Source organism: Rana temporaria, chromosome 4, assembly GCF_905171775.1.
Source record: "Rana temporaria chromosome 4, aRanTem1.1, whole genome shotgun sequence".
In the NCBI taxonomy this organism is placed as follows: Eukaryota; Metazoa; Chordata; class Amphibia; order Anura; family Ranidae; genus Rana; species Rana temporaria.
In genome coordinates this window covers 111,227,966-111,252,325 of record NC_053492.1, presented here as the reverse complement: position 1 = coordinate 111,252,325, position 24,360 = coordinate 111,227,966, and the positions used below count along the sequence as shown (strand labels likewise).

At 44.4% G+C, this 24,360-nt stretch overlaps 1 protein-coding gene across 1 annotated transcript in view; it reads left to right on the top strand.

Moving 5' to 3' along the window:
* Positions 1-24,360, top strand: part of LOC120936436 (serotransferrin-A-like) — a 62,591-nt gene that overhangs the window by 12,721 nt on the left and 25,510 nt on the right. The window contains exons 4-10 of the mRNA XM_040348768.1: positions 442-633; positions 4,703-4,841; positions 11,088-11,140; positions 16,360-16,523; positions 19,415-19,568; positions 22,563-22,711; positions 23,749-23,842. Of these exons, the coding sequence (XP_040204702.1) occupies positions 442-633; positions 4,703-4,841; positions 11,088-11,140; positions 16,360-16,523; positions 19,415-19,568; positions 22,563-22,711; positions 23,749-23,842 (945 nt within the window). The remainder of the gene's footprint in view (positions 1-441; positions 634-4,702; positions 4,842-11,087; positions 11,141-16,359; positions 16,524-19,414; positions 19,569-22,562; positions 22,712-23,748; positions 23,843-24,360) is intronic.

Below are 24,360 nucleotides of genomic sequence, written 5' to 3'. Positions count from 1 at the left end.
TCCCTCATTTGTCACTTATTTTCGTCTGATCTATATATTTGTATATAAAATGCACGTTTTATATTTCAAAAAGTGTTTCCCAGTGCAAAACCTTTCATCCAAATTCTAAATTGCTGCATTTGTAAATTTTAAAAGCTAATATAAAGGAATAGTAGTGGTAAAAAAAGCACTTGTGGATTTAATTAACCTTTTTTGTTAATTCTCTTTTAAGGTGTGTGATGTGGGCGTGTCCTATGCTTACATACATTTGCTAGTAGTTGTCCCTCATTCCTCATTCTCAAAATGTTGGGAGATGTGATATAGTAATAATAATAATAATTAAAAAAAATATATATATATATATATATATTTATTTTTTATTATTATTATTATTATATCACACCTCCCAACATATATATATTAACTCAACTCAATTAACTTGCTTATTAATTTTCATTTCAGAACCAGATACGTGTTACTATGCAGTGGCTCTGGCAAAAGAGTCAAGTTCTTTCATGTTTTCCGAGCTTAAGGGCAAGAGGACTTGTCACACTGCAGTCGGAAGGGCAGCGGGTTGGAATTCAGTGGTTGGAACGCTCATCTCAAAGGGATTGGTTAAATGGGAGGGACCTGAGAACCAGCCTGTTGAGAAAGGTAAACACTTTTTCTTTACCTACAGGTCTACAAATAAATAGTCTTCTTCATTTCACAACTTTTCTTTATTTACACCATTTTCCTGATTAGGCCAAGAGCAAAAATAGGTCATGGTTATATTCATAATTCCTGCTCCCTAGACCTATTGTCTTGTGCTACCATCACCCTCTCCCCCTATCTCATCCAACCTTAGCATCACACTAAGAATATAAGTGTCCTAGCTACACAAACTGGATCAGTACACCTAGAATAAACCATTAGAAGAGTAAGGCCCCGTACACACGTCCGAGATACTCGACGGGGAAAACTCGTCGAGTTCCTTGTGAAGCCGCCGAGGATCTCGGCGAGCCAAGTTTCCCCATTGACTAACGAGGAAATAGAGAACATGTTCTCTATTTGGCTCGACGAGTTCCTCGTCGGTTTTCTCGGCCAAAAGTGTACACACGACCGGTTTCCTCGGCAGAATAGGGCTCCGATCGAGTTTCTGGCTGAATTCTGCCGAGAAACTCCCTCGTGTGTACGGGGCCTAAGGAAAGCTGTTACCTGACTCTGCTAACAATTAAATTCTAGGTGTACTGGCTCATAACTTATAAGGTTGAGTTAAAATTACCCAATACATGATGCCATGCCACCAATAAAAATATACAGAGATTGCAGGGACAACAACGATAACAACCTGGGTAAAATTGCTCCGACAAGCAGTAGTGTGAAACCTTTGATTATGCACAGGAATTTTTTATGGATAGGCAGTAACATGATCAGGGCCGTCTTTAAAGTTGATTGGACCCTGGGCAAACATTTTCTTGCCCCCCCATGCAATTTTGCTCTCCACATGCTCTGAGACATACAATCAATTTCAGCTAGACTTAAAATCAGTTTACTGTATCAGATCAGGCAGTGATTGCAATTGGTTGCCAGAGGTTACAGCATATCATTACCACTTTCTGACTGGTTGCTAGAGGTTACAGCACACATTACGGCTCACTGATTAGTTGCTAGAAGTTACAGCACATGATTTCTTCTTGTTGATTGGTTGCTAGAGATTACTGTACAGTAATACTGCTCACTGATTGGTTGCTAGAGGTTACAGCACATCATCTCTTCACTGCAGAGGGTCATGATATACATATAAATGCCGCCTTTATTAACATATGAATGACGCCAACCTCAGCTATTTAAATATGAATGCTCCCGTTATTTACATATGAATGATGGCTATTTACATGTAAATACAGGGTCTGCAGGTGAGTCATCTGTACAAAAAAATTGGGCAGAACTGGGCAGCATTAGTAGCAGCACTTCACACTGATATATTAGGACGAGGAAAGGACTAAAACTTCAAGGGAGGGACAAGGGGATTTAAACTGGAATAGTTGGCAAGTATGAGGCAGCTGCTTTGAAACCAAGATCCAAATCTATATATATATATATATATATATATATATATATATATATATATATATATATATATATATATAAAACAATGTGCAGAAGAATTCAGATGAATAAAAAATCCAAAAAATGTGCAGATAAAGTCATCAATGATAAAATGCAAGTGCCAGCATCCAAGTGTAGTTTCCATTATTCAGTTTGTGCCACGCTATTTCCCCAAGCCTCTCACCTCATACGGCAGGATAATATGCTTCTTACCAAACTCTTATACTTACCATCATCGGTGGCTGTTCACACAGACTTTTATACTGGTCAATTAATTATTAAGGTGCAAGTGCCGCTGTTCAGCATGCGCCACACTATTTCCCCAAGCCTCTTATCTTATATACCTGAATATGCTGAATAGCGGAATTTGCACTTGGATGCTGGCACTTGCACCTTAATAATTAATCGACCAGTATAAGAGTCTGTGTGAACAGCCACAGAAGATACACAGGGATGAAACAAACCTCTCTATATAAGTATTACATCAAAATCTGCTGTCTTCAGCTTTAGATACTGTTTAGAAAGTGCCCTTCGTGTTAGGATTTTTCTCTTCCTGGTTATTGTTACAGAGAAGCCTGGGCACACCGCCAAGACAGCCAAGGCATCTGATTAGAGGAAAGGCCCACACTCCCTCTACACATAGGTAGAGACTCTAAGCTTTCTCCATTGTATCATCCAGAGCTGTGCTAATCTATACATAGCAACCTCACCCAACTCCAAACTTTGGCTGCTCCTATCCTAATGTGATGAAACTTGTCAGACTGATAACAGGGGAATGCAGAAAGAGACAGCTACTAGACACAGGGTTTTGAAGAGAAACAAGAACACACTGCAGATCTATGTGCCCAGCTCAAATTTCATGAATCGGGTTTACATCCACTTTAAAGTGGTTGTAAGGCTTCATTTAAAAAAAAAATAACAAACATGTCATACTTACCTCCACTGGGCAGCTTGTTTTGCACAGAGTGGCCCGATCCTCTTCTTTTGGGGTCCCCCGGTGGCTGTCTCGGCTCCTCCCCACATCAGCTAACCCCCTCTGGGAAGCGCTCTCCCAAGGGGGTTAGCTTGCGGGCGTGCTTCCGAGTCCTATATCTGGCGTCCATAAGCCGCCGACTACAGGAATCGCCCCGCCCCCCGCATCATTGAAGTTGATTGACAGCAGTGCGAGGCAATAACTGCACAGCTATCAATCTATCCAATGAGCTGAGAAGACCAGGCCAACATAAAGCGTGTTCTTGACACGGGACTTTCGAGGGCTCCGGTAAGTAAATGGGGGGGGGGGGGGCGGGCTGGAGGGCCTGCAATCGCTGAATGTTTTTTCGCCTTAATGCATAGGATGCATTAAGGTGAAAAAACATGAACCTTTACAACCCCTTTAAGAATTTAAAAGTAACCTGTATTTGTTTTTAAACACAATGATATTTAGGAGAAATTCAGGTTTGATAAATTTTCCTGCACAATTGTATAAAGGTTGAAAGGTTGCCTTTACTGAAGTATAGTATATTACATTCTTTTTAAAGCGGGGGTTCACCCTTAAAACGATTTTCTAACATTACATCCAGCTCACTGTCTACATTGACAGTATGCCGTTTGTTTTTTTGTTGTTGCTGTACATAACTCGTACAGCTGATTTCTACCCCGGCTTCCGGGTCGGGACACCCGCGGGAGTGGGCGTTCCTATCCAGCAGGTGATTGACATGATGACGAAAACAACCTCAACCCGTCGCATACTACGCGTCATGAGTTGCCTAAAGAAGCCGAACGTCGGTGCGCAGTCGCCGTATAGAGCCGCACCGACGTTCGGCTTCTTTCGGCAACTCATGACGCGTAGTATGCGACGGTCGGAAGCCTGTCAATCAGATAGGAACGCCCAGTCCCGGAGAAGACATACCCGGAAGCGGCGGTGAAATAAGGTATGTACGGGAAAAAAAACAAAAAAAAAACAGCCGATTGTCATTAGGACAACTCGGCTGAATGTAATGTTAAAGAGGAGTTCCACCCAAATTTGGAACTTCCTCTTAACCCACTCCTCTCCCCCTTACATGCCACATTTGGCATGTAATTTTTTTGGGGGGGGAGTGGGGGCTTCAGCACGAGTGGGACTTCCTGTCCCACTTCCTCCTTCCTGTAGGCGACTAAGCTTAATCGCCTTCAGGAAGTGGCTGCTGTAGGCGATCGCCTAGGACACGTCACAGGTCCTAGGCGATCTCCTGGCCAATTACACGGCGCGGCGCCGGGCCGCGCCGCTCGCGCATGCGCAGTGCCGCGCCGCTAGCGCTCGCGCATGCGCAGTGGGTGCCCGGCCGTGAAGCCGAAAGCTGTCACGGCCGGGTGCCCACACTGAAGATGAAGACGCCGGCCGGGGAGGGGGGGAGAGGAGCGGAGCCCCGGCCGGCGCGTCGCTGGAGCGATGGAGCAGGTAAGTGCCTGTTTATTAAAAGCCAGCAGCTACACTTTTTGTTGCTGCTGACTTTTAATAAACATACAAATGGCTGGAACTCCCCTTTAAAAATGTATTTTTGGGTGAACCCCCGCTTTAAGACTGCTTGCTGAGTAAGGTGGGTTGGGGGATTTTCCTTGAAATGTCTATACATAGACTTCTAATGCTTAACATGACATTTCTTGTTTTCAGCTTTTGCAGCATTTGTTTCTGGCGCCTGTGCTCCTGGAGCCAAAGAACCAATTCTATGTAAGCAGTGTAAAGGAAAGCAAGATAAAAAGTGCAAGGCATCTGAAATTGAGCAATATTTTGGCTACGCTGGAGCCCGCTTGTGAGTATACTGTAACCTCTGCCATCCGATTCATCTAGAGTTCTCAGCTGAAATTGTGGACAGTCATCACTCAATATATTATTACTACCATTGTCCAAGTCTTTCCATAAAAAAAAGAGCCACTTCTGGTTATAAAACCTCAAGTGATGTCATTCCAATGAATGGATTCCTCCATCCACACAAAATTATTAAAGAAATCCCCCTGCTGGGACATTGTCCCAGTTGTACCTTCCAATTTGCAACCCACCTATGACCAGCTTTGCTTAAAACACATTGATAAATGAAGCCAATCTGTTAGTACAGACATTCTGAAAAAATAAACCCAAATAATCCTTAGCTACTGTATCTGTCTTTGCACTTGTCCCTGGTAAACAAGATATTTAACTGTTATTAACCAGTACCTTAGCGTTGACCAGGGGCAGGCTGACAACTCATGGGGCCCCCGGGCAATAGGAGATTATGGGGCCCCTGGGCAATAGGAGATTATGGGGCCCCCAGGCAATAGGAGATTATGGGTGCCCCGGGCAATAGGAGATTATGGGTGCCCCGGGCAATAGGAGATTATGGGGCCCCAAGGCAATAGGAGATTATGGGTGCCCCGGGCAATAGGAGATTATGGGGCCCCAAGGCAATAGGAGATTATGGGTGTCCCGGGCAATAGGAGAATGGGGCCACACAGTATACACACACACACACACACACATACACATACACAGTATACATACACAGTACACACACACAGTATACATACACAGTACACACACACAGTACACACACACACACACACACAGACATACAGTATACATACACAGTATACACACACAGACACACAATATACACAGACAGTATACACACACAGTATACATACACACAGAATACACATACACACACTAAAAAGGTACTGGAGAGGCGGGCAGCTATAATCTTGGGATTTTTTTTAAAACACAGATTTTTACATACTGTCCCTGGTTTTATTGAGGCTGGCAGACCTGATGGGGCCCCCTAGTGGCATGGGGCCCTCGGGCAGTGCTGAGTGCCCGAATGGTCGGTCCGTCCCTGGCTATGTCTGTTGATTTGAGTAGTGTTACTGTCAGGTGTGTTAATGCAATTTGCACCGTGGTGCATTGCTCAAAAATAGCGCAAGTGCATTTTTCTTTGGGCTGAGGCTTGTTAAAGAGAGTTTTAGGCATCATTCAGTCCAAAAGACTGATAACATCTTGTGCAGAGAGGAGATACTGCACTGTGGGGGGACAACCTCCAGAAATTAGGTGAGTATTGCAATTTTTTTTTATTCCTGCTGGGACATAAAAAAAAAAGTGGGCTTTACGGATCCATTCAAGGGAATGGGCTGCCTTAAAGACCAGTGGGCATAAGTGAACATTCGTTTTTGCAGTTTCATTGTACTGTAGGGCCATAAAAGCTGCCCTCATTTTGAGAATGCTGGATACCAGCCTGGAGGTTTGGAAATGTCATTAATTCTGGGTCGCTAACTCTTTGCAGTGGGTTCCACTGCTGCACCCAAACTTAGGATAGTCAGGGGTTCTGGAGTTTTTTTTTAATAATGTCTAAGCAGATTTGACTGATACATCCACCACTATGGTGAATTTCTCATGCTGTGCAATGATATGATGGTTGGTGAATATCCTTTTGGTTCCATTTTTGAGAAAACCTGAAATTCATCATTGAGCCCATCTGATCATGAGTTTTGTGCAGGAAGAAGTTCAGACACCAGGACACATGCATCTATTCTGAAGACATAACTGTTTGGACCTTGTTTCTAAATGCCTGCAATCTCTTCTGGTGGAAACTCAGTATGAGCTGTTTATTATACCAGTTATGCTCCTAGGAAGACAAATCACTGGGCTGGAATTAGATTACACCATGTTCAACCAGTTAAACTACAGAAACTGGAAAAAAGCATTTTTCCATAATTGCAGATCAAAGGAAGTTTTGGATTTTCTGGTGGAAAGTATTGTGTAGGTATGCATCAGATATATCATCGAATAGCACCCAATTCCCCTGCAGAATGGCTGGAATAATTAACTGCATTGACTCCATTTGCAAAGATGGTATATGGATTCTCTTGTTCATTGACTTCAGGTCCAGAACTGGTCTCAGATCACCTGTTTTCTTCTTGACTGAAGATAGAGGTGAGTAGAAACTTCTGCGGTAGTCAGGATTTGAAGGACCAACAGGGGCCTCTGGGGCACACTAGAAATATCCCACAAATCTTCCATAATGCTTGTTCACACCTAGGCAAATAATTGAAGACGAGTGCCTTCCAGGCAGGAGTGGACAGGCACACCATCAAAACAGTTCATGGTCTCCTGGGATGTGCAGGTGGTCTAAACCCAGGTTCAGCACTAGCTGCATCCCTAGAAACCAGGGCTGGACTGGGACAAAATATTTGGCCCTGGACTTCATCAAGACCAGCCCACTTTAATTCAATACAATTCTGCCCCCCACCCCCCCTTAAAAAAAATCACGCCCACCAAAAGGCCCTTACATCCATTATTATATATCATGAGAGGGTGAAAGACAGAGGCAATGAGAGAGAGAGAGAGAGAGAGAGAGAGAGAGAGAGAGAGAGAGAGAGAGAGAGAGAGAGAGAGAGGGGGGTTGAGGGAAAGGGGTGAGATGGGGTGAGAGAGAGAGAGAGAGGGGATGAGTGTGGGAGAGGGAGTGAGTATAGGACCCCTTTCACACTGGGGCATTTTTCAGACACTTTTGGACTAAAAATAGCGCCTGTAAAGTGCCTGAAAACCGCCTCCCCTGCAGTCCCAGTGTGAAAGCCAGAGTGCCCTCACACTGGTGCGCTGCGCTGGCAGGGCATAAAAAAAGTCCTGCAAGCAGCATCTTTGGGGCGGTGGAGGAGCAGTATATACACCGCTCCTGCCCACTGAAATGAATGGCCACCACTGCTGATGCGCCTGCAAAGCGCCTGTAAAGCACTTTGGCAGGATCGCTAGAGGGCGATTAGCACTGCTAAAACGACAGTAAAGTGCCGCTAAAACTAGCAGCATTTTACCATCAACTCCCGCCCCAGTGTGAAAGCAGCCTAAGAGTCAGGTAGTGAACGAGACAGAGGAGGGGGAAGAGAGACAGAGGAGTGGGCAGAGAGACAGAGGAGGGGGTCTGAAAGACAGAAGGGGGTCTGAAAGACAGAAGGGGGTCTGAGAGACAGAGGGGGTCTGAGAGACAGAGGAGTGGGCAGAGAGACAGAGGAGGGGGGTCTGAGAAACAGAGGGGGGCTGAAAGACAGAGGAGGGGGGGACTGAGAGACAGAGGGGAGGGCTGAGACAGACCACATAGCACTGTCCCTTCCTGCAGTGCAGTCCCTCTTCTGCTTACCCCCATCTCAGTGTGCTGGCATGTATGTACAAAATGCTGGGTACCTGATGGACAGCAGTGGCAGCGCCGAGTCTACCTATAGATTCGGCCTCCCGCATGTTCTCTTCCTCCAGGCTCCCGCCTCCCAGCCAGCCTGTCCTCCGGCCCGGGCCGCACAGTTCCTAGAGCAGGGAGGAGGTGGAGGAATCGAGGTTATGGGAGCGTTGGGTTGACCACGCTCGCTCCTGTTCGTCTCTTTGGTGGTCAGGGAGGGGGTGGAGCTGTTCTCCCTCCTCGGCTTTTACAGCTAACTCCCCCCCTCGCTGGCCACATTCCCCGAATCCCCACCGCTGTTTGCTGCCACGCTCACGCTGCCGCTGAACTCTGCATTAAAAAAACGCCCCACTGAGCCATCGGCCCACCGGGAAACTCCCGGTAGTCGCGATGGCCAGTCCATCCCTGCTAGAAACAGCTAACATTACCAGGAATGCCTAGCAATATAAGCAATGGTTCCATTGGCCATATTTGGGCAATGATGTCACCTCTATTTCGACCCCTTCCCTGTACTTCGGCTAATGGCACCCTTGGTATCAGTCATGTGCGCTAGGTTGTTGGGTTGGTGAGTCAGTGAGCGGCAGGCATCGTGATTGTTGATTAATTTATCCCATATACATTCACATGGAGGGTAGGGCAGTACCAGGGGGCCCACCAACATGAGGGGCAAGGTGCATTCCCAGGGGGTCTCTGCTTGCAAGTCACCCTGTGACCTGGCTTGGTTCAGGAGGGGACGCGCAAGCTTCCTAACTGGACAGCCAGGCTGCATGCTTGGATAAAGGGTTTGGTGTTTTTCTTTTTTTTTGCCTGAGGCACACCTTTAAAATCAATACCTGATGCCAAAGGTCTGGCATGTGTTTTTGGGGGAGAGCCCTACACAATTTTTTTTATTCTTGCTGTAGAATGTGCAATAGCAAAAGCAACATTTACAAAGAAAAACAAATGACACAGTTTAAATTGCTGGTAAATTACATTTCATTGCCAACTTCTGGCAATAATAATAAAAAAAACAAAACAGCACACACACACACCCCTCCAAACTACATAGCAAACCCTTAGGACCCTTTCACACATGCGGACCGTTCATTTCATCAGTCCCAGTCATCCCAAAATGGATGAAGTATTCATCAGTTTTTCATCAGGTTTTCATTAGTGCTTGTCAGTTTTCCATCAGTTTTTATTTACATCCACTACCAATGCACAAACGGGTGAAAAACTGACCATTTGTCAGTTTACATCTGTTTTTTGTCCGATCTGTGGTTGTCCCCCCACAGTGCAGTATCTCCCCTCTGCACAAGATGTTATGAGTCTTTTGGACTGAATGATGCCCAGAACTCTCTTTAACAAGCCTCAGCCCAAAGAAAAGTGTACTTGCGCTATTTTTGAGCAATGCACCACAGTGCAAATTGCATTAACACACCTGACAGTACCACTACTCAACTCAACAGACATAGCTAAGGTACTGGTTAATAACAGTTAAATATCTTGTTTACCAGGGACAAGTGGAAAGACAGATACAGTAGCTAAGAATTATTTGGGTTTATTTTTTCAGAATGTCAGTCCTAACAAATTGTCTACGCCACTTCCCGTCCCCCCCACTGTCTTCTGGGAGACACACTGGTCCCAGAAGACAGCAGCCACCATTCGGAGCGTGCAGCGCGATTTGCGCATGCGCAGTAGGGAACCAGGAAGTGAAGCCTTTGCGGCTTCACTTCCTGATTCCCTTACCGAAAATGGCAGCGGCAGCATCCAAAGGAAGGGTCAGCTTTGGGTGCCGACATCGCGGGCGCCCTGGACAGGTAAGTGTCCTTATTTTAAATATCAGCAACTGTAGTATTTGGAGCTGCTGACTTAAAATTTAAAAAAATAGCGGACCTCCGCTTTAAGGATTGGCAAGCTGCAATATATTACATTTTTGTTTTTGAGTTTAAATGCTCTTTAACCACTTAAGGACGGCCTAACGCCGATATACGTCGGCAGAATGGCACGGCTGGGCACAATCACGTACCTGTACGTGATTTTTAAATGCCCAGCCGTGGGTCCGAAGCTCCGTGACTGCGGCCGCGGGACTCGCGGACTCGATCGCCGCTGGAGTCCCGCGATCGGTCCCCGGAGCTGAAGAACGGGGAGAGCTGTGTGTAAACACACTTAACCCCTTCAGCGCCCTCCTTGTGGTTAACTCCCAAACTGCAATTGTCATTTTCACAGTAAACAATCCATTTTTAATGCATTTTTTGCTGTGAAAATGACAATGGTCCCAAAAATGCGTCAAAATTGTCCGATGTGTCCACAATGTCGCAGTCATGAAAAAAATCGCTGATCGCCGCCATTAGTAGTAAAAAAAAAAAAAAGTTAATAAAAATGCAATAAAACTATCCCCTATTTTGTAAAACGCTATAAATTTTGCGCAAATTTTGCGCTTATTGCGATTTTTTTTTTTACCAAAAATAGGTTGAAGAATACGTATCGGCCTAAACTGAGGAAAATATTTTTTTTTATATATTTTTGGGGGATATTTATTATAGCAACAAGTAAAAAATATTGCATTTTTTTCATAATTGTCGCTCTATTTTTGTTTATAGCGCAAAAAATAAAAACCGCAGAGGTGATCAAATACCACCAAAGGAAAGCTTTGTGGAGAAAAAAGGACGCAAATTTTGTTTGGGAGCCACGTCGCACGACCGTGCAATTGTCAGTTAAAGCGACGCAGTGCCGAATCGCAAAAAGGGGCCTGGTCCTTTACCTGCATTTTGGTCCGGGTCTTAAGTGGTTAACACAGGGCACACAATGCCAGAATACATTTACAACTCGTGAAACACGGTTACAATTGTATCTAAGCAACCTTTTATTTTCTTTGTGCAGATGTCTGAAAGAGGACAAAGGTGACGTGGCATTTGTGAAGCATATTTTACCAGGTAATTAAAATATATTTAACATAGCAGTTTCTTAATATGTAGACATTTAATGCTGAATCTGGTCACAAAACCTTAAGGTGTAATTCCAGTCAAATATACTAACTAAGCCTAAACCTATTCCCTTCCGCATTCTAAGGCCCCTTTCACACTGGGGAGGTTTGCAGGCTCTTTTGCGCTAAAAATAGCGACTGACCCTAAACAGCGGCTGCTGTTTCTCCAATGTGAAAGCCCGAGGGCTTTCACACTGGAGCGGTGCGCTAGCAGGACCGCTCCAAAAGTCCTGCTAGCAGCATCTTTGGAGAGGTGAGAGGAGCGGTGTGTTTGCCGTTCCTCCACCGCACCTTCCCATTGAAAGCAATGGGAAACCGCGGCTATACCGCCAGCAATGCGCCTCTGCAGAGGCGCATTGCTGGCGGTATTAACCCTTTTTCGGGCGCTAGCGGGGGTTAAAACCACACCGCTAGCGAGCGAATACCGCTGCAATTCTGACGGTATAGCGCCGCTAAAAATAACGGCACTATATTACCACCGCACCTCCCGCCCCAGTGTGAATGGGGCCTAAGTCTATTCTAACTACCCTGTAGAGCAGGGGTGTCCAAACTTTTTTCAAAGAGGGCCACATTTGATGAAGTGAACATGCTCGAGGGCCGACCATTTTGCCTGACATTCTTTGAACCATTAAAATTTGATCTAAGTGTGTTCGTCCGACCACTAATACACGGCCCAACAAGAATTCTCTTGCCTTTGTGACGGTGTGTGGTGAAGAGATGAGCTTGGGCGTGTTATTTGGATATACTGTATTTATCAGCATAAACACGCACAGGCTTACCATTGCCATGAATGCAGCCTCACCATTGCCATGAATGCAGCCTCACCATTGCCATGAATGCAGCCTCACCATTGCCATGAATGCAGCCTCACCATTGCCATGAATGCAGCCTCACCATTGCCATGAATGCAGCCTCACCATTGCCCTGAATGCAGCCTCACCATTGCCATGAATGCAGCCTCACCATTGCCCTGAATGCAGCCTTACCATTGCCATCAGTGCAGCCTGATCGATGCCCATCTGCAGCCTCGGAGGGGACAGGGAGGGGGAGGGACAAGTGCCGTCAGATTACAAACAGGAGAATTTCTTGTTTACTCTGTGGCCTCTTTAATACAAAGTCCCGCCTCCTATGATAAACAGATCAGTCATCCAATGGCATCCCATGAAACGGGACTTCCTATTACAGACGACGCCGAGTAAACATGAGATTCTCTTTATGTAATCTGACGGCGCACGTCCTGTCCCCTCCGAGGCAGCGCCAATAAATACGGTATAGATCTTTTGTGGCCCACAGGGCACATGTGAGGCTGCAATGGCTATATATATATCCAAATCCCCAGGGGGGCCATATTAAATCACCAGGGGGGCCACAATTGGCCCCCGGGATGGACTTTGGACATGCCTGCTGTAGAGGAAAGATGTCTATACTTACCTATTATGGGGTGCTCCAGTCTGGTCATGTGATCTTACCAGCCCCAGCTTCAGTGAAGAGGAGAGATTGACATCCAATTGTGGCTGTCCCTCCTCTACACTGAAGCTGGCGCCGGGACCTGACCATATGACCGGATGGGAGTGGCCTAAGCATAGGTAAGCATAGACTTCTTTCCTTTAGAGCCCCTTCACACTGCCAGCACGTGCCAGGGTGTCGGCGGTAAAGCGGCGCTAGTTTTAGTGCTGCTTTATCGTCGTTTTGTGGCACTTTTCAGGCGCTAGCAGGGTGCTTTTAACCCCCGCTAGTGGCCAAATAAAGGGTTAAAAGCGCCCGCAGGTGCTTCGGCGCCGCTGCCCGTTGATTTCAAGGGGCGCTTTAGAAGCGGTGTATACACCGCTCCTAAGATGCTGCAAAGAAGCTGCTTGCAGGACTTTTTTTTATGCGCTGCCAGCACAGCACCCCAGTTTGAATAAATGTCTCCAGTGTGAAAGGGGTCTAACAGCAGGGGGTCTCCAAACCTTCTGAACAAAGGGCCCGTTTGCTGTCGTTCAGACTTTGAGGGGGCCAGACTGTGACCAGTGAGAGTAGAAAATGCCCCAGCATCAATGGGAGTAAACAATGCCCCATCATTGGTGTCAGTGAGAAGAATAGTGTCTCATTGTTGGTGTTAGTGGGCGGAATAGTGCTACATCATTGGTGTCAGTGGGAGAAAAAGTTTCAGTTTCAGTTTTTTATGTCGTTTTTCAAAACGTTGTTTTTGTGTCATAAAAAATGACCGTGTGTGGGCTAAAACGACGTTTAAAACAACGTTTTTAAACCCGCGCATGCTCAGAAGCAAGTTATGACACAAGCTTGAATGGAACAGAGTGCCGCCGTACGTGCTGAACGTAACCGCGCTTTGCTAGAGCATTTTGAAAAAACGATGGTGTGTAGGCAACGTCGTTTTTTAAAATGAAGTTTGAAAAACGTTGTTTTTTTCATGAGAAAAAACTAAGTTTTTTTACAAGACAAAAAACGACCATGTTTACGCGGCATTAGAAAATAAGAAAGAAAGTCTGAAAATTTTAAAACGAAAATCCAAAAATTCTAAACATTAACTAATTAACTATCTAATAATAACTAACTATTAAATTATAGGTATTGTAACTTTCTGTTAGAGAACCTACAGTAATGAATACAAATTTATCCAAAGTTCCGAATTATCCAAAATAATGAATGCTGCATTTAAACAAATGGAACGGAATGAATTAATAAATAATAATAATTCAACATTTTTTTTCTTATTCTTATTCTTATTATTTATTATTATTAATTCGTTACGTTCCATTCGTTTATATACGGCATTCGTTATTTCAGATCATTCGTAACTTCGGATAAATTTGTATTCTTTATGTTCACTAACAGCCAAATTTGAAAATAAATTCCAATACCTATATTTTAATAGTTAGTTATTATTTCAGATTTTCGAATTTTCGGGTTTTCAGATTTTCGAATTTCCTAATTTCCGAATTTTAACGGATTTGTCAAAAAACATAAAAAAATGAATTCGGAACGAAACAAATTGTACATGTCTAGTTTGAGTATATATAGAGCTTGGCAAATGAAAATATGTTATGTCGTACTAAGCTGTTCCGTAAGAATTTGCAGAAGCAGATTAGTCATGCACAGGGCCGTTTGACGGAATTTGGGGGCCCCATGCAAAATGGGGGCCCCCAAGCCCCCCCCCCACATGCAAAGCCTACATTAGCGCTACACACATTTTTTACACCCATGTTCTTATTCCCCCCCCCCCCTATGTTTTTCTATTCTCACCTCCCCTTCTTCCCTGTAGGCAGCCGCTGTAGCATGGCGGAGCTCCTCTTCCTCCTGTCAGTCCGGTGTTCTATCATTATGGGTCCCCAGTCCCCTATCAGATAGTACCCGGGCCGGAGATTCAGTTTCCTGTGTTCCCGGACGGACTGAGAGGAAGTGAGCACTCAGTGTGCACTTCCTGTCAGTCCGGTCGGGAACAGGAAATTGAATCTCCTGTATCACGCGCGGTACCCGGCCGGACTGACAGGACTCCAGGAGGAAGGAAGAGGAGCTTGGCCACACTGCAGCCTGGGAAGGGGAAGTTGGGGGCCCCAGGCCAGCTCGGGGCCCCATGCAATTGTTTGTTTTTCCTGTCCTGTAACGACGGGCCTGGTCATGCATAACACATTTAATTGACCCCCAACCATCCCTTGAAGATGCAAAGGAAGCTAGATTGGGTTGTACACATGCCACGGCTGTGATGCTTTGCAGCTACAGAAAAAAGATTCTCCTGTCACCTTTGGTGGGTATTACTGCTGCAAAATGTGACTCATTCAAGTGTCTGCCCTGCAATGCACATGGTTGTGGTGGAGTTTGTGCAGCATTTCTAATCTCGATGCGGGCCCCCAGACAGAGAACCCCTCTTTGTCGAAGGTAAAGTCAAAGACAAAGTTCCTAACAGAGGACAACCATTCCTGTTGCCAGAGGCAAAGATTTAACCAAGGTCAGAGGTAAAGGGGAAACTGTCGCCCTCAAGGGACAATGCTCCTGTTATCAAAAATATGAAATATGCAATTTCCCCATCGGAGGATTAGTGGCCCACACACATACCTCTCAGTCTACTGCTTTGGCAAGGGCTTATGATACCACCTCCATTGTCTGTGAAAATACCTGCATGTTTGGCTTTTCTCCTTCTTCAGGACAAATGCTCAACCACCGTCATGGTGCTAATCTGTTGTCCCAATGCAGCTGGACATCCCATGTTGCTGTCATGTCACAAGGAAGTTAAGGACCTGCGTAAGCTACCAAAGAGATATTAGCATTTCAGCTTTCACAGAGGCCCAATACATACACTAGCGGCAGTTAGTTCATATATTCGAATGTTTCCCTCATGGATAGTTTCTATGGCTACATATTTGTTTCAGTCTACATCACAGTGCTGGTGACCAAGGCCCAAGCACACGCTACTCCCACCCTGCAGTAGGGTGACCACATTTCCAAACTACTATTCAGGGACACCCTTCCCAAAAATCAGCTTGTCACAGCACAGTGATTGGACACAAGAGGTGGGATTTATGATTTCTCCAATCACAAGCAGGGGGTGGCCCGGGGGGTGGCTGTGTCAATTTCATTCTGGGACACTGTATTGTCCTGGAATGAAGGTGCCCGGGACAGACCTGCAAAATGCTGAACTGTCCCGGGAAATCCAGAAGACGTGGTCACCCTACCCTGCAGTTGTTGGATGTGGTAGCACTTAGGCTGCATTCACACCTGAGCGTTTTGTCGCCTGATGCGCGACGCCCCAAAACGCTAGAGGGGAAAAAATACATTATTCTCTATGGAGATGGTTCACATCTCCACTACAAAATGCCTGACGCTGAATGCCTGAAGCCCAAACAAGTTCTGGATCCTTTTTTGTCGCTCCAATTTGGGCGTTTGGGCGTTTTTCATTGGTGACCCTAGACCTGTAAAAAATCGCGGTAAAAAACGCTGCGTTTTGTCGCGGCAAATCGCGGTAAAAAACGCGGTGTTTTGTCATGGCAAATCGCGGTAAAAACCGCCGCAAAACGCTACGCTCAGGTGTGAATGCAGCCTAATGCTTCTTCATGGTTTTTGGTAATGTTCTGCTAGCTCTCTGTGATATACAAAGTAATAAACAAAACACCAGTACAGCAATTCATTTACTGCTTAAGAAATTACCAACTGTGCATCTATGTTAATCTGCAGAGGAATTCCATAAAGGTTATGTGCTGTTGTGCCTGGACAATACTAGGAAGCCAGTTGAAGAGTACAAGGATTGTTTCTGGACAAGAATACCAGCTCATGCTGTGGTGACTGTGGACAGGGAAGATAAAATCAGATCTGTTACTCAGTTCCTTGAGGAAGCTCAGGTAAATCCTTTTTTTCCTTCCTTAAAGCGGTAGTAAACTCCACCATTTTTTTTAAAAACACTGCAAGGTAAAGGAATAATGTGCTAGTATGCATCACATACTAGCACATAATGAAATGCTTACTTTAGAATGAAGCCCTCCAATACCGCACTGTCACAGCTGACAGGCACTTCTATCTTCTTCAAAAGTCTGGGTTTGCGTCTTCTGGCCATCTGATTGGCCATGCCACGGTGCTGTCACTCCCGCTTATGCATGCAGGAGTAACAAACTGCGGCACAGAGCTCTGAAGGGATGGCACAGGTATACTATGCCTTCAGAGTGCATGTACCAGTGATCACTTTTATCGGTCATGGGAGAGGGTCCCCCCTCCCGCCGCTCTCTGGTGCCCTCCGCCGCTTACCAGAGCCGTCAGTAGCGGCGCAGGCAACTGGATGCTTTTCCTTCTGTGACATGGAGACCAGTGAGGGGAAGATTGCCCAATGCCCAATGCCCAATGCTCTTAAAGAGACTTTTTTTTTTAAATTGCATTAAATTAACCTTTTTTTTTTGTATTGAATGTTTGTGTTAAAATGAGATCTGAGTTTTTTGACCCCAGATCTCACATTTAAGAGGTCCTGTCATGCTTTTTTTTTGTTACAAGGGATGTTTACTTTTTTTTTTTTTTTAAAAACAGTGTCAAAATAAAAAACGTAAAGTAAAATAAATAAGAAAAAAATAGTTTTAAAGCGCACCGTCCCAAAGAGCTTTCGCCAAGAAGCGGACGGATATTTGAACAGAACCCACATATGAAAATGGTGTTCAAACCACACATGTGAGATATCGCCGTGATAGAAATAATTCTAGCCCTAGATCTACTCTGTCACTCAAAACATGCAAACTGTACAATTTTTTAAACGTCGCCTATGGAGATTTTTAAGGGTAAAGGTTTGTCGCCATTCCACGAGCGGGCGCAACTTTAAAGCGTGACATGTTGGGTATCAATTTACTTGGTGTATCTTTCACAATATAAAAAAAATGTAGCTAACTTTACTGTTGTCTTATTTTTTAATTAAAAGAAGTTAACTTTTTCCCAAAAAAGTGCATTTGTAAGACCACTGAGCAAATACGGTGTTAGCAAAAAAATTATAAATAATTGCGACAAGAAATTGTGACCTGGTGCCCGCGCTCGCCTAGAAGGCCGTGAAGCCACAGCCTCAATTACCGGCCGCCGCGGTAATGTGTCTCCGTGCGGCCCCACCTCCCCCGCCGCGTGATCGCGGTGGGCCTGTGACGGCTGGTAATTGAGGCCGCGGCTTTGCGGCCTTGTGAAGTCCCAAGCTCTTTCTTCTGTCAGCTGGCGCCATCTGGTGGTGGCCGTTGGCATTACAAGTTAAACCGCAATTCTAATGTAATTTTTCACTATTTTCACTGCCATCTCCTTCCCTCTAATTAAAACCCCCAAACATTATATATATTTTTTATTCTAACACCCTAGAGAATAACATGGCGATCATTGCAATACTTTCTGTCACACCCTATTTGCACAGCGGTCTTACAAGCGCACTTTTTTGGGAAAAAAATTACTTTTTTAAATAAAAAAATAAGACAACAGTAAAGCTATCCCAATTTGTTTTAATATTGTGAAAGGTAATGTTACACCGAGTAAATTGATACCCAACATGTCACGCTTCAAAATTGCGTCCGCTCGTGGAATGCCGACAAACTTTTACCCTTTAAAATCTCCATAGGCGACGTTTAAAAAAATCTACAGGTTGCATGTTTTGAGTTACAGAGGAGGTCTAAGGCTAGAATTATTGCTCTCGCTCTAATGATCGCGGCGATACCTCACATGTGTGGTTTGAATACCGTTTACATATGCGGGCGCTACTCACGTATGTGTTCGCTTCTGCGCGCGAGCTCGTCGGGACGGGGCGCGTTTTCTGGCTCCTAACTTTTTTAGCTGGCTCCTAGATTCCAAGCAAATTCGTCAAACCCTGGGTTGAGGCATAAGAATTCACATTTTATATACAATTATATAGATTAGACCAAAATGAGGAGGAAACAGGGACAGAGGGACTTTGTTCCAAACCAGGGACACTCCCTCGAAATCAGGGACAGTTGGGAGCTATGCAGTTCATGTTACCACAAGGCGGTACAGGACTCTTGCACAGCCCCGATGTGTCAGATCTTCACCAGGACCACTGATACTGCTGAGCTGGTAACATACCACTATAGGCAAGGCAGATGCTGAAACAATGGATAGAGAAATCTCAGATAGGTGGTCAGAGCAAATAATCTGGACCGGTGCAGACAAGCAGAGCTTGGAAGATACCCAGATAATCTACAGAGTAATCCAGAGTATATGGAAGTCAGGCTAAACCTGAAAAGGCTGGTAGCCCTGGCTTCACTCTAAAATCTTTTAATAAGTCCAAGTATGGAGGATGCAGCACAGCTGCAGTGCACAGGATAGTTCATAAATTCAGCAACTCTAAGGTGATTTACTAAAGGAAAATCCACTTTGCACTACAAGGAAGTGCAGTCACTGTAGGTCCGAGGGGGACATGCAAGGAAAATAAAAAACAGCATTTTAGCTTGCACATGATTGGATGAAAAAGTCAGCAGAGCTTCCCCTCATTTCAGATCTACCCCTCAGATTTACAGCGACTGCACTTGAAAGTGCACTTGTAGTGCAAAGTGGATTTGCCTTTCGTAAATAACCCCCTAAATCTCCTATAAACTCCAGGAAAGAAGGAAGAGCTAGTTGTCCACAAGCTGTGACCCAGGTCAGTCATGTCTGGATTGTTACAGGTATTGACTTTTACTTTTTAGGCTTCAAAATGTCTGACAGGATTAGTCTTAACACATGCACGTGTACAGTAACCATAATTACTGTCAATTTCTTTTTATTGTAGAAAAAATCTGAATGCAAATTGTTCAGTTCTCCACATGGACATGATCTGATGTTCAAAGACTCTGCAACTAGCATCATTACACTTCCCAAGGAAATGGACACCTTCCTGTATTTGGGATCAGCATTCACAAGTGCCAGTAAAGCCCTGAGTAATGGTACGTGGCCCACATGTCTCATTTACAATTTACATATTCTCTGTTAACAACAGAAAAACAGAACCAAAGGATAAAAAAACTATATTGGGGGTACAAGTAAATATTAATTCATGAACCAATTACTTAAATTGTATAAATATATGTATTAATTGTATTATATAAAATAAAGCCTAAAGGATCAGTTCGCCCTCAAATTGATATTTCCGTTTTCTGTAGATTCCATTTTTTAAATTCCTGAAATATTCCTTATATCTAACTGCTGTCTTGGGCTTAAAGATGTGACCAGTTGCTATTGCTGCCATAAGTTTGAGGTTTTACATGTATATCTGCTGTCTTCAGCTTTTATATACTGTTTAGAAAGTGCATATCATGTTAGGAGATTTTGTCTTTTTGGTAAGCACTGCAGTGAAGCCTGAGCATACATCCAAGACAGCTGATTGGAGGAAAGGCACACACCCCCCTCTCCTCATAGGTAGAGACTTTCAGCTCTGTTTGTTGAATAGTTCCGGGCTCTGCTAATGTATTTATGGCATCCTCCCCAACACAAACCTCAAGCTGCTTTTATCACATGTGATGGAGAACTTGTTAGGGGTTCTCATGGTGATAACAGAAGAACGCTGCAGGAGAAAGCTATGAGACATAGTGCTTTCAAGTGGGATAACAAGACACTACAGATAGATGCCCAGTGCTCAGCTCAAATTTCATGAATCTGGTTTACATCCACTTTAAGACAGGCCATTCAATCTGAAAGGGCTGGCAGGGCACTTATTGCACCATAAATCAGGTATGAATTTTTTTTTTAATGCATCGTACTAAAGCATAAATGAGATAAGTGTAAAAAATGAAACGTGTCAGAAATTGTCAATTCTACGATAATGTTTTATTAATACTGTATGTAAATAGCAAAATTAATTTGGGTTATTATCAAACACTAATTTTCATGATAGAAAACTCTAATCCTAAATAGAACTACAGGAAACATTTTTCATTTTACCCCTGTCAGGTTTTTTTTTTCGACGATTTCCCTTCACTTCCTGTCCAATAGCCTAACAGGAAGTGAGAGGAAATCCCTGTAAATTAGGGGAATTCCTTAGGCCCCCCAGGTCACCAGAACTAGTGTCCCCATTGGAAGATTTACCCTCTATTACTTTTCTGGGGACATTTTATTTCACTTTCAATGACAATGGTAAACAGAACAAATCGAAACGGTGAATCTCCTTAACGGGGGCACAGACAGCAATTTAAACTGACCAGGGTTCTAATCCCTCATCCAAAACTAAATAAGATAAAAGTTTTGCCTTTAGTTACACTTTAAGTCAATTGTCTCCATGAACAAATAATATTCAAAAACCTCCTAAAAGGGTGAATTGGTTTACTTAAAGACTTTAGGCATTGCTATGATGCAGCAAATAGAGTTCTGTCAGAGGATTCCACATGGCCATATCTGTGTTGTTGTTATACAAGTGCTCAGTAAGGATGAGCCGAACACACCCCCCGGTTCGGTTCGCACCAGAACTTGCAAACAGGCAAAAAATTGGTTCGAACACTGTTAAAGTCTGTGGGACACGAACATGAAAAGTGCTAATTTTAAAGGCTTATATGCATGGTATTGTAATAAAACGTGTTGGGGGACCTGGGTTCTGCCCCAGGGGACATGTATCAATGCAAAAATCAGTTTTAAAGCAGTGGTTTTAATAATGCTTAAAGTGAAACAATAAATGTGAAATATTCCTTTAAATTTCATGCCGGGGGGGGGGGGGGGGGGGGGGGGTGGTGTCTATAGTATGCCTGTAAAGTGGCACATTTTTCCTATGTTTAGAACAGTCCCACGGCAAAAATGACATCTCTAAAGAAAAAAAAGTAATTTAAAACTACTTGTGGCTATAATGTATTGTCGGGTCCCGGGAATACAGATACAACTCATTTAAAAAAAGGCATTGGTTCCCCCCAGTCCATTACCAGGCCCTTTGGGTCTGGTATGAGTATTAAGGGGAACCCTGAACCAAAATAAAAAAAATGTATTGCGTGGGGGTCCCTCCAAATTCCATACCGGTTCCTTCAGGTCTGGTATGGATATTAAGGGGAACCCTGTGCCAAATAAAAAAAAATGGCGTAGGGTCCCCCCTCAAAATCCACACCAGACCCTTCAGGTCTGGTATGGATTTTAAGGGGAACCCGCGCCAAAATAAAAAAATTACGTTAAGGGCCCCCCAAAAATCCATACCAGACCCTTATCCGAGTATGCAACCTGGCAGGCTGCAGGAAAAGAGGGGGACGAGAGAGCGCCCCCCTCCTGAACCGTACCAGGCCACATGCCCTCAACATGGGGAGGATGCTTTGGGGTCTGGACCCCAAAGCACCTTGTCCCCATGTTGATGGGGACAAAGTCCTCATCCCACAACCCTTGTCCAGTGGTTGTGGGGGTCTGCAGGGGGGGGGGCTTATGATAATCTGGAAGTTCCCTTTAACAAGGGGACCCCCAGATCCCAGCCCCCCTATGTGAATTGGTAATGGGGTACATTGTACCCTACCATTTTTACCAAGAAAAGTGTAAAAAAAATTAAAAAACAAGAGCCAACTTGGGACAAGTCCTTTATTAAAAATAGAAAAAAGTCCAGCGATGTAGATCCATCTCGCTCCGACGGGACCAAAAAAAAAAGACGATACAGATGCGTCTCGAGAGGAGGCTCCCGCTGAGTGACTCTTTTCTCGCTCTGACAGCTCCTCTATAGCTGAGGGCGGGCGCCACCCAGTGACGTACACGGGTGACTCCGCCCCCTCTGACAGGGAAACCGCAGGAAAACCTGTTGTGGGTTTAGTAACACTTTAAGGATGTTTTGTTTTCCCATCCCACATTTTTACGTGCTTAAAAAGCGACCCTGTCATGTGTACGGCACCATTCGAAAAACACTAGTCATGGACCTAAGCTTCACATTCCTAGCAGTGACAAGTGTTATTGAACTCTAAATACAATTTCCATCACTTTTAATGCAGCGTTGGAGCCTCCATCAGAGAAATCAATCCGCTGGTGTACACAGAGCACAGAGGAGAAGAATAAATGTGACAATTGGAGTGTTGCAAGTGAAGGAAGCATTGAATGTGTTGAGGCTTCCTTTGCAGAAGAATGCATTACAAAAGTTCTGGTGAGTGAGACATTTCTAGAATGAATAAGAACAAGAAGTTGGAATTTATGCTGGAATAGGCCAAACCCTTGAAGCATTCCCTGCTGCTTATTCACTACAATTTCCCACTTACTATTCTATGAAACTGTCCAGTCCAGTATGTCAACACACAATACGATCAAATAGGGCCATATTGTTACCGATTTGTGTGTTGATAAACTGGAGCACAGTGTACACTCAGAGAATTTGTAATTACAGTGGAACCTTGGATTTCAAGCATAATCCATTCCAGGAGAATGCTCGTAATCCAAAGTACTCGCATATCAAAGCGAGTTTCCCCATAGAAGTCAATGGAAATGACAATAATTTGTTCCGCATTGACTTCAATGGCATGCAATACCGCATGAAGCCAAAGGTGGGGGGCACCGGAGAGCCTTGAAAATGCTCAGGGACACCTCGGCTGACCTCGGAAACCCTCGAAAAGGCCTCAAAAACACCTGGGAATGGAGTATTTTTGAGTATTTCTGAGTGATTCCGAGTATTTCCAAACGACTCAGAGCGGCTCCAAACGGTTCCACACTGGGGTGGTGCGCTGTCAGGACATTAGAAAAAAGTCCTGCAAGCAGCATCTTTAGGGCGGTGAAGGACACCGCTCCTCCACCGCCCCTGCCCATTGAAATGAATAGGCAGTGCTGGCGAAGCACCTGAAAATCGATTTTTGGGCGCATTTAACCCTTCATTCGACCACTAGCAGGGGGTTAAAAGTGCCCCGCTAGCGGCCGAAAAGCACCGTTAAAATTACGGTAAAGAGACGCTAAAACTAGCAGCGCTTTACCACGCTTTATTCAAGACTCTCTAAAATGAAAGAAGTAGATCTGTACAGTATAGTATGCTATTATTCTTACGTTCTTACCCACTACAGGAGTTTCTTATGCTTGGAAGTGGGTGTTGCGTGTTTGTGCATATGTGCGTATGCCAAACCGTCAGTTGGCTCCTCCATTTTATTAGGACAGTATTGTGCCGGTGTGATGTTTTGCTTTGTGTATTACATTTTTCAGAAAGGCGAAGCTGATGCTGTTTCTCTTGATGGTGGATACCTGTATACAGCAGGAGCATGTGGATTAGTCCCAGCAATGCAAGAAATTTATGATGGTAAGACAAAAAGATATCACACAGTAGTATAGTTAGTAATAATGCAAAGTCATTACAAACATGGCCACCGCATACTCCACCATGTAAACACTGTCTGAATAAACAGCACTTGCTATCTGCTTACTTGTTTATTAGCAAGTACGAACTTCTAAAGAAAATCTGTACTGAGAGGAATATATTGCTTGCAGTTGTTGACATTTACATCCCCTACCTTTCCACTCATTCCTTCATTTTTTTTTTTACATTAATAGGGTTGTCTAAACTGTCAAGGCTTCCCCCATTTAACTACCTTAAAGTGCATCCTTCTTTGTTAAATGACAGATGAGTTCACAGTTTCAACTAACTGCACTATCCACTTGACTAGTTACTGTAGAAACATGAATGTTATTGTAGCTAGACCCCCTGGATATTTGCCAGGTCCTAGGCTCCTGCAAAGACAGTCTTGTAGGTGATTTAAAAAATAATGAAGATAGGGTGCCCACATGTCCCGGATTGCCTGCGACTGTCCCGCAATTGAC